At 54.0% G+C, this 10,931-nt stretch overlaps 1 protein-coding gene across 1 annotated transcript in view; it reads left to right on the forward strand.

Moving 5' to 3' along the window:
* The window catches only part of ARRDC1 (arrestin domain containing 1), a gene marked incomplete at its 5' end in the record, with an annotated part of 19,338 nt that extends 12,201 nt beyond the window's left edge, over positions 1-7,137 (forward strand). Inside the window, 6 exons of the mRNA XM_010022948.1 lie at positions 2,670-2,720; positions 3,095-3,249; positions 3,707-3,889; positions 4,649-4,825; positions 4,980-5,391; positions 6,454-7,137. Coding sequence (XP_010021250.1) covers positions 2,670-2,720; positions 3,095-3,249; positions 3,707-3,889; positions 4,649-4,825; positions 4,980-5,391; positions 6,454-6,518 — 1,043 coding nt within the window. The remainder of the gene's footprint in view (positions 1-2,669; positions 2,721-3,094; positions 3,250-3,706; positions 3,890-4,648; positions 4,826-4,979; positions 5,392-6,453) is intronic.
* Between the last annotated feature and the right edge of the window lie 3,794 nt (positions 7,138-10,931).

Consider the following 10,931-nt stretch of genomic DNA (forward strand, 5'->3'; position numbering starts at 1 on the left):
GGACACAGGGGTGTGGAGCAACCTGCTCTAGGGGAAGGTGTCCCTGCCCGTGGCAGGGGTTGGAGCTTGAGGAGCTTTAAGGTCCCTTCAGCCCAGACCAGTCTGAGATCCTCTGTGAGTGATGCTGGCCATGCGTATTGCTGGCAGAGTGTGTTGCCTTGCTCTGTGCTGCAGCTGGGAGTGACCTTGACAACCCCTGGGTTTCTGCAGGGGGTTAGGAACTCTGAAGGTGAAGTGCTCACAGGTTCACTTCCAGCTGGTTTTCTGTTGGTGCACATGAGCTGGGCAGGAGCTCGACCAACATGACTTGTTGGATCATGCCGCCTGTAATGTAGAAGAGGGAATTCCTCTTTGTGGAGTCTATGGACTTTCCCTAAGGGTCCTGGAAAGGCTATGAGGTTTCATGCTCATAGCAGGAGGCTTGAAAGCACTGTCTGTGTGTTCATCTGCTGGTCAGACAGCTGGAAAGCCTCCAGGTCTTGGTGAAAACTCAGTGGCCGCTTCCCTCGGGGACTCCCATCTCCCTTCTGCACTGCAGTAAGTGGACTTGCTCCCTCTCCCTTCCAGATGGAGCGAGCCCCCTCACCGCAGTGCAGAAGCTGCACAGGAGAGCTGATGTACTCCAGTGTACCGATTCGCTTTCCAAAAGTAAGGATAACGGGTGTAAGATCACTGTTGAACGGTGCCCAATAAAGGTCAGGAACCCTTGAGTCATCTTAGCCAGACTTTACCCTGTCACCAACGAGCGAAGGCACCTCAGCTGCTGCCGTTAACGGAGCGAGGCTTCCCCAGGGGGAAGGGAGAAGGTCCCCAGGCCCCTGCCTGCCCCAGCCCTGCAGGCAGCGAGGCAGCGGTGGCTTTGTGCCTCCACCTGGTGACAAGCGCGGGCGTTGCATTGTAGGTTCCATAATCCGGGTTTATTTGGGGGACGGGGCGAGGATGGAGTGAGCAAGTGCTCTCCTCCCCGTGAGGACATGAGCACACATCTCTCGGTTCTCTCCTGTGTTGCCTTTGCAGCGATACGCGATGGGATGCCTGTCATATCAGATCATGGAATCAGCTGCGTTCGAAAAGACCTTTAAGCTCATCCAGTCCAACCGTTCCGCAGCACTGCTGAGGCCACCACTAACCCCTGGCACTGAGGCCTCTACAGGGACGGTGACTCCAGCACTGCCCTGAAGCTTATCACTTACTCTGCCTGCCCTTGGTCTGCAGACAGGGTGCTCGCTAAACTGGGGTGTCCTTAGGTCCCCATGGGGTGGCTGAGTGAGCAGAGGGGCAGAGCTGCAGCTCTTCATAACATGAAGGATGCACCGAGTAAAACCCCCTCCCCTGGGTCACAGTGTCAGTGGGGTGGATTTACCCTCCTCTCTCCCCTGCCTCCCCATCACATAATCCCCTTAATCCTGTGACAGTAGGGCTCTTACTGTCAGCTCTGTGGTGCCGATGCTGCTGAGGGGCAAGCTGTCTCCTCCACCATCATCAGTGCAAGAGCTGGCCAAACCTTAGAGTCTTGGTTCCTCCAGCAATGGTCCTACAAAGCAGAATAAACCCATCTTAATTGGATGGGAATCCTGGTCACCTCTTTAAATGCAGAACCTCTCATCTTTACAAGTATTTAACAAATGTTGGTAAACTTCAGTGCTTTTCTTACTGAAAGCAACTTTGGGAGCTGCCTGATGTCACCAGATCACACTGCAGGTGCAGTTTGGGCATCACACTGCCTGGGAGGGAATCAGAATCCAGGTGGGAGTGCTGGAGGGTGGATGGGGCTGGGGTGTCTGAGTCTGTCCCTGTTGTTCTAGCCATGTGCCACTGCAAAGCAGCGTATGGTTGAAGAAAACAGGTACGGAGGTTTTAACACTGGAAATCTTTTTCTCAGGTCTTAGATATAAGGAAGAAGTTCTTTACTGTGAGGATGCTGAGGCCCTGGCACAGGTTGTCCAAAGAAGTGGTAAAGGCTCCCTCCCTGGCAGTGTTCAAGGCCAGGCTGGACAGAGCCCTGGGTGACATAGTCTGGTGTGAGGTGTCCCTGCCCATGGGTAAGGGTTGGAACTGGATGATCTTGAGTCCTTTCCAACCCAAACCATTCTATGATCCTGTGATTCTGTTGGGCTGAGGTATTGCAGGTTCCTTCTTGGGACCAGGGGTGGGTTTAGGCCTGGGAGGTGGACCTTCAGCTCCTGATCACTGCAGTGATCAGTCTGCATGGGGCAGCTTGATGCCCACCAGACCTCCTTGCCACCCTCAGACAATGCCTGTGCTTTCTTGCTTTCCCCCCAGCTGCTGTAGCCTACCTGAAGGGAGACAAACACAGAGCATCCCTTCTCCATCCCTGTGTCAGCAGTGTAGGCTAACCACATCCTGTGGCACTGGGATCCCTTAAACTCTGCCCCAAACTACCTTATTTACAGGGTGTCTTAACATAGATCCAGTCATTGGGAATGGAGGCATCTCCCATCCCGAGGAGAGGTGTGTGGCAGCAGAGGTTCATGTTGACTCAAGCTCTGTTGGATCTGGAGTTGTCCAGCAGGCTGCAGGCAGGGGAACAAGCTGCGTGTTGTTCCCTGTCTGGTGGCCTCGCTCCCCAAGGATGATGCTCTCCAGAAGATCACACCATTCCAAGGCCACAGCCTGTCCCGCTGACCTTTTACTCTTGTTTCCCACAGGGGTCCTGACAGCTGGAGAGCACAACTTTCCCTTCCAGTTCCTGCTGCCAGGTATGATGTAGATAAAAGGCTGAAGACACTTCCATGTGCGTCTTGGCTTGTGCAGCCTCTGAGGTGTGCTCAGCAGGACTAGGGGGGGATGGCAGAGGTGGGCTTGGCCCAGAGGCACTAGAGGGAGCTTGGACAAGCAGGTGCCTTCTGTGTTGGTGCGAAGCCAGGTCTGATGACTCTGTGGCTGATGTCTCTGCAAGCGTGACCCTGTGAGCTCTCTGCGTGTGCACTGGGGTCCTGGCCTGTGGCTTGGAGAGAGGATCTCTGCTCTGGCACCCATAATTGCAGAGGATCTCTTCTTGGACTCTAACTTAGTCCAGAAACACTTGGCCTGACTCAGTCTTATGATCGTTTTCTTTCTCTCTCGGCTCCAGCCTCTGCTCCTACATCCTTCGAAGGGCCTTTTGGCAAGGTCCTCCATCAGGTGAAGGCTGTGATAGACACACCTCGCTTCTCCAAGGACTACAAGTGCAGCAGAATTTTCTACATTCTCTGCCCTCTCAACCTGAACGACATCCCTGACATTGAGGTAAGAGCAAGGAGCATGGCTGGGACGTGCCGGGGCTTCAGCACTTGTCCTTGTGTCCTGTGTGCTGCCTGGAGAGTAATTGTGTGGTTGGGCAACTCCCTGACTGTGCAAGAGCAGGACACGGGCTCCTGATCTGTCCTACCTTGGCATCACTCCCTGCTCCAAGTGATCTTTGAGTCTCCCACATGTTGTTTTAAAAGATTTAGGTGGATTTTCAGCATGCAGAGGGAAGTGTTGGCCAATAGCACTGCGTTTGGGGAACTTGCTTTGGAGGGAAGAGCAGCTAACAGGACAGCAAAGCTGTGAGAGCTGTTTGTCTGTCATAGTGCTGTGTGGCTGCTTCTTTGCATCCTTTCTGACCAGATACTTCTGCTTGCATGTTTTCAACCTCTGAGTGTTTTCTTCGAGGCTCTCTGAGCCTCTTGAGCCAACATCTCTGTCTTTCACTGTCCTGCAGCAGCCCAACACTATGTCAATCACCAAGAAGTTCAACTACAAGCTTGTGAAAAGTGGCAACATCATCCTGACTGCCACCTCGGATCTGAAAGGGTACATCGTGGGCCAGGCCATCCAGCTCCGCACTGACATCGAGAACAAGTCGGGCCGGGACACGGGGGCTGTGGTAGCCAGTCTGCTGCAGGTGAGCATCCAAAGGCTGGTTCTTGGCTTGCGTTGGCACTTCATACCCCGGGATCTCTGTGGAACTGGGGCAGTTCTCACCCTCTCCGCTGTGCATCTGTGCTGGCTGTGGCTGGAAGGGGACAGGGAGGAGCTCAGGCCTCTGGCTACCTCTTATTCTCTCTGCCTTACTGGGGAAAGAGGTAGTAGAACTTGTCTTGCTTGTACCAGCTCAGTCCGTCATGTAATGAATGGTATTTCTGCTCTATAATATGCACGTGAGGTTTGTGCTTGTTTGACAAAGCAGTTGGGTGGGTTTGTGTCCTAACTTGAGTTTGTGGGAGACCGAAATCCAGCCTGGTTTGTGTTGGAAGGGACCTTAAAGCTCACCCAGTTCCAACCCCCTGCCCCGGGCAGGGACACCTTCCACTAGAGCAGGTTGCTCCACGCCCAACCTGGCCTTGAACACTGCCAGGGAGGGGCCAGCCACAGCTTCTCTGGGCACCCTGTGCCAGCGCCTCAGCACCCTCACAGGGAAGAGCTTCTGCCTCAGAGCTCATCTCAATCTCCCCTCTGGCAGGTTAAAGCCATTCTCCTTGTCCTGTCCCTACATCCCTTGTCCAAAGCCCCTCTCCGGGTTTCCTGGAGCACCTTTAGGCACGGGAGCTGCTCTACGGTGTCCCCTTCAGGATCCTTCTCTTCTCCAGGCTGAACCAGCCCAGCTCTGTCAGGAGACCATCTGCAGTGTTTCTCCTAGCTGTGTTTTCTCTTGTCTGTACAGAAAGTGGCTTATAAATCCAAGCGCTGGATTTATGACTTGAGGACCATCGCAGAGGTGGAAGGCTCAGGAGTGAAAGCTTGGAAATATGCAGAGTGGAAGGAGCAGATCCTCGTTCCAGCACTGCCCCAGTCCATTCTGCAGGGCTGTAGCCTCATCCATATCGACTACTACATCCAGGTGAGTCCATCGGTGCTCCTGGGGAGCTCCAGTGGGCTGTGCTGCAGCTACTCCTGCATTGAGCTCAGTTGCTGAACTCTGTGGGTGATGTGGGTGAACCTGCCCAGTGCAGTGTATGATGAAGAGGATGCCACTGTTTTCCCTTCTCTTCCAGGTCTCCCTCAAGTCACCAGAGGTTTCAGTCACTCTCCCCATTTACATCGGTAACATCGCTGTGAACAGGGTGCCCCTGAGCCCCTCCCGGCCCATCCAGCACGTCCCTTCTGCAGTGGTGCCCAGTGCCCCCCCGGAGGAAGAGGAGGCTGCCAGTGGTTATCACTCCATGGACAATGTCTCAATCCCCACCAAAAGCCATTCCCAGCAGCAACCATTTAGCTATGCCCCAGGACTGAGCTTCCAGGAGATACGGGTGGACTCGGAGCAGACGGGCTCCCCAAACCACCCCACGCTCTGCCTGTCAACGGGGGCCACTGTCCCTTACTACGCCGAGGGGAATGTGGTGCCTGTCCCCACCGCCAGCTCCCTCATTTTGCCTCCAGAGTACAGCACATGGGGCTACCCCTATGGTGAGGATCCAAAGAGCCTGGCAGCGTGGTAGTAAACATCTCCTACCCCAAGAGTCTCAGCCAGCTGTGAGCGGGGTGGGAATACAGGGAACAGGGCAGGGGATCATCCAATCTTTCCGCCTGCTGTAGCCTCTGGAGAAGTCCCCTCTCACAGCTGTAAAAGCTGCTGTCCATTCCCACATCTGTACCCGTGCCTGCCCTGGGCTCGTTGTTGTTGTGAGAGGATCTCCCTGTTCTTAACTGAGCTTCCAGCCTCCCACTGAGAGAAAAACTTCTTGGCTTATGGTGAGGCTGGTGGGAGCCGAGCCAGGAAAATGATGTCACTGAAATCTTCTGTCTGAGTTGGAGTGGGCCTGCAGCTGGTCTGAGACACAAGCTGTGAGGGTGGGAGCTGAGAGACTGCCCAGGCTGGAAAAGCTTGGGGAAATCCCAGCATGATGGATTCCTGGAGCTGTGCTTCTCCAGGCAGCTGGGGTGGAAGGGACCAGTGGTGTCTGTTAGCATGGTCCTACCCGAATAAACCCATCTGTTAGCACTGGGCGAATGAAATGTGTCACCTCAGCCCTGGATCAGGGCACAGGTCACCTGTGATCTGGAGGTGATGGAGTACATGAAGATGCTTGTGAAAGAAGGGGAGGAGCAGACAAGACTTTGAGGTGCTGATTTTAACTCCTGCAGGCATCAACACAGGGATGGGAGTGCCTCGCTCGAATTCTGCATGTGCACTGCGTAGGGTCATAGAATCCCAGACTGGTTTGGGCTGGAAGGGACATTAAAGCTCCTCCAGTTCCAACCCCTGCCAGGGGCAGGGACACCTTCCACTAGAGCAGGTTGCTCCAAGCCCCTGTGTCCAACCTGGCCTTGAACACTGCCAGGGATGGGGCAGCCACAGCTTCTCTGGACACCCTGTGCCAGCGCCTCAGCACCCTCACAGGGAATGATTTAATTCAACAGCTTTGAAATTATTGTCAGAAAGCCCCATGACACGTGTAAGCACACATGGGGTGCAGGGAACCTCCCAAACACCCACCACAACCACTTTATTCCTTCTTTTCCCTGCAGAGGCACCTCCATCCTACGAGCAGAGCTGCAGCAGTGCCAACTCCAGCATCAGCAACGGCAACTGACCTCCCCTGCTCTGAGTCCTGCTGGTGCTGCCCACCCCAGTGCCACGGTTCAGCTGCCTACACCGAGGTCTGCTACAGCACGAGGCATCTCTGTCTCTCTGGCTGCTTGGTGGGGTAAATGGCACAGCCCAGCCTGGGCTTTTTAAGTCTCTTTCTAGGGAGGGGGGTGGGAAAACCAAAAAGTGCAGCCAGAGCAGCCTGTGTGTGCATAGGAGAGGTCTGGGAAACTCAACTGCTGCTGCATCAAGTGCTGCAGAACTGGTTTAGCCCCAGGGATGGCCTCTGCAGCAGCCTGTGTTTAAAGTACTGTAGTCAACACTAACTGCATTACTATCAAAGCACCTGCGATGCCTTATCTGAAATGCTCCTGACTTGGCATGTCTCCACTGTAGGTGAAGGCTGGGCTGGGTGGACTTTTCTCTTCTCTTTAGGGGCCGTGTGCTCTCCAGAAGTGGTTTTGACAATCTTGTCCTCATAGGTCCTAAGGGTAGCTGAAACAGGAGGTTTCTTGGAGTGAGCGGGTTCGGAAGGACAGGGACTCTTCAAGAGCCAAAAGCACAAGGCCTCACTGTACCTGTGCTGTGGGGTGAGGGACCTGCAGCCTTTGGTCCTCCCACAGCGTGTGGTGAGGGGAGAGCAGGCAGGGGCACTCACTCCTAACCCAGGAGGCCCTGCTGAGCTGTGGAGGGAGCCCAGTGTTACCCTGGGGTAACACCAGCTTCCAGCCGTTCTCAGCAAAGGGTGACTCTTTCCTCTGGAAAGCCCTATAGGAGACAATCCATCCTGGCTTGCTGTAGGCTGCAGTCATGGGACACCCCAGAACCCTGTGTCCCATCACCCACCCTGCAGGGTGCTCTCTTCATCCCACCTGCCTTCAGCAGGCCGGAATTCCATGCCTATCAAATTAGAAAAGTCCTGTCTGATGCTACCTCTGAGTCCCTGCCCATGGAAGCCCTTTCCTTTGGGATGACCCTCCTTGGAAGCTCAGCCTGGTGTCTCACAGGAGCACCCAGCGCCACCGAGTCAGTGCATGAGCGTGCTTGGCCTGGGGGCTGCTCTCTGGAGGCTGGTTGACCACTTGCTTCCTGAGCTGGCTCTTGAGCCGCAGCAGGATGCTAAATGAGGGAGTGGGAACACAAAGTGCTGCACTCCTGGACCCGGCAGGTCGGGGGTGAAGCTGGAGGATGGAAACCAACATTTTTCTTCTGTGCTTCTCCCTCCTCGCCTCCTTTTTAAAGCTTTTTTTAGTATCAACTGCCCAAGCTGAGGAAACCACAACCTTAGGCCATGGCTGGTGCAGAGCTTGGGCCCCTCTGAGCGCTGGTCTCGCACTGGGCAGTATCTGACAAAGCTCTTGGGAGCAGCACAGCCTCCCCGCTGCCCCGCACACCCGCTGCAGCTGGGGACAAGCCCTGCTTTGCACTCTTCCTTTGCAAATGCTTTTAGTTTGGTTCATTTTAAGTGTTGAACTGCTTTAAGGATAGAGTAGAGAAGGTGCCGTTCTGAGCAGTGCTGGCACAACACACACCAGTGGTGATAGAATGATTGTCGTTGTCCCTGAATATATATATATATATGAGATGGAGTTTTGTTTTTAATGATTGAATTCAGAAATACAAATTTTAATGCTGTATTTAATAAATTATTCTAAGAGAAACGCTGTGCTTTTTCATCCATTGCTGATGCTCATCCATGTGCCTCTTCATGCCAAACCCAGGGATGCACCGTGCCGGTTTGTGACAAAGTGAAGCACGTTTTTGCTCTGGCCACAGAAGATGATGACTTCTGCTGACAGCCAGCACGGTGCAGCCCGTACAGTGTCCCAAAGCCATGGTTTGTATGAATGGCCTCCTGGGCCTCCTCTGCTGTCCAGTAGGAGAGCTGGGCTGGTAGGGAGGGATGGGAGCACAGGCTCTCCCTGCAGGAGGGCGCAGATGGAGCAGCCAAGCCCTGGCTGGAGGGGCTGGACACCACCAGCCTCTGCCCTCTCTTAAAGAGCCATTTGAAATCAATGTGTTAAGAGTGGAAGAAGGTTCCTCCACACACACATAGTTTGGTGATACCAGGGCTAAGGTGTGCAGGTGCTGCCTAAGTGTTGTCACTGCAAGTAGCCTGAGGTGTGAGCTGTGTCTCAGACATGAGGATGCTTCACGCTCTGCTCAACTCATGCTTCTGCCCAGCTTTCATTATTCAGGCCTCTCTCCTTTACCTGCTGGTCTGTGCCTGCCATGAAAAGCAGTCTTGATATGCAGGGGGTCAAAGGCAGGAGCTTGGTTGTGATGGTGCATCTCTTCTCCGGTGCTCTTCCTCTTCCTCTCAGTTAGCTGAACATGTTGGGCCTGGCTCAGCCCATAGCTCCTGTGGCCTTCCTTGCTTTCAGCAGTTCGTATCCCTCCTTTCCTCAACCCCAACCCCTTCCACACCTCCGGACAAATCCCAGTGAGCTGTCAGTGTTTCAGGCCCTGCTGGCTTGGCCTCACAGGTTCATGCTTCCTTGTTCTCCATCCCTGGAGCTGAGCTGCTGGTGACGTGTCCTTTGCTGGAAAACTTGGATGCTCTTTGGTTACTGTGGCCAGAGCCACTGGGATGCCCTTTTAGACCCTCAGCCAATGTCCTCCTCATTTAACCTCTACAGTTGGGAATGTACCGCTCATGGGGGAGACCATGGCGAGGAGAGGCCACAGTTGTATCTCACAGAGCTCCTGTGGTGCCCTGTGTCTCTGCAGTGCTCCCCTGCTCCTGAGCTTGCTCTCCCAAATCACATTTACTACAACCTGGTCCTTCAGCATCTCTTGCTGTACATGGACTCCCCTTGGCAAAGCAAGGAGCAAGTGGGTGCATTGCTCCTCGCTGGTGAGAAGTGTCCATCTCTGCTGTGGAGGGAGCAGGAAGGACTTGGAGCTAAACCTCCTGATGGTCCTCATTTTGGACGCTGGGGCTGGGCAGGCACAGCTCCCACAGGGAAATGCCCCTCTCAGACCTGTGAGGAGGGAGGCTCTGGCCAGGGTGCAGCAGGTCCCCATCCTTGCTCATGTTTCATGGACCCCTTTGAAACGGGCCAGCACTGCAGGATGGAGCTAGTCCAGCTCTTCAGCCTGCCTGCGGTGGTGGCCCCAGTCCTTGGGGTGTAACGTGCATTGGGTGAACGCAACGGGGCAAACCCCAGTGTCTGGGTTTGTGTTCCCCTGGGAGAGGAACAGGCAATTCCCCATCCTCTGCCTCGCTGCTGTCTCTTCTTTGCAGCCCCTCCAGCTTCAACCTTTTAAGTCCTGGGGAGCTCCTGGAGGCCCTTGATCATCCCTTGGTCCAAACTCGGGAATGAAGAGGGAAAAAAGCCCATTTTCCCAAACCTAGCTCTGGGTATAAAGAACTCCAACCCATGGGATTCATTCAAATTCCTGGCTCTATTTTTTAAGCAGTTGGGTTTGGTTGTGTTGCAATGGGGAGGGGAAGCGGTGGGGCACGAGTGAGCCAATGGTTTCCAAATTCAGCCTTCCATGGAAAATACCAAAAATATCATCTGCCTTTCCCCCTTTGCTGCTGCTGCTGCTTTATTGTCCTTGTCCCGCTCTCCTCATGTGCTGCTTCCATATTTGGGGCATTTGCAGTCTGTGTGTGTCCTGCTAAACTCTGCTTTGGCACCTGATGTCCAAGGAGACACGGGATGCAGAGGCTCTTTTTGTTGGACACTGACTCTCTTTCAGCTTTCCACTGAACCAACATACTGTCTGCTAAGGAAGTTTTCCTACTGAGCCAGCACAAGAGAGGAGATAAAGGGTGTTCTGGGCTCCCTTTGGGTTTTAGTCTCTATTTTAAGACATTTCCAACGTTCTGCAGCAGGAACGTCCCATCCCTCCTCCCCAAGGAGGTACCTGGGGGGTAAAATCCTCCACACTTGGTGCCTGTTCTTGTACCCATACCGGTGGCTGTAATTCTTTACTCCTTTGGTTCTCTTTCCAGATGTGGGGGTTTTATACAACATTTGATGGCTCTGTTCAACCTCAGGCCTCTGTGCGATTTGTTACTGGGTTTTGCAGTGTAAACCACCAGTTTTACATGTTTACCACCGCTTCTGGGGTCTATTTTTGTCCTGGGTTTTAAACCACCAAATGTAAAGAACTGGAAAATGTAAATAAAGATCTTTTTTAAGCCCGTCGGTGCTTTTGCTCGGGTTAAAGTGTGATGGGCTCTGTCCGGGCACTGAGGGCTGGGTGCGGCAGGTGGGAAGCGGCTCCTGATTTCAGAGGTGTCATCCACTTCTACAGATGAAGCTCCAAAGCTGATTTACAGCCAATGCCAAAGCAAAGCCACGTCTCCTCCAGTGTATTGGGGTGGGAAGGCACCGGGGGGGTGATGAAACCATCCCGAGCTCCGGCGATGCAAGAATGTCCGTGGGGAACGACCCGCGCTCCA

This window comes from Nestor notabilis, unplaced genomic scaffold, assembly GCF_000696875.1.
Source record: "Nestor notabilis isolate BGI_N333 unplaced genomic scaffold, ASM69687v1 scaffold18799, whole genome shotgun sequence".
Classification (NCBI taxonomy): Eukaryota; Metazoa; Chordata; class Aves; order Psittaciformes; family Psittacidae; genus Nestor; species Nestor notabilis.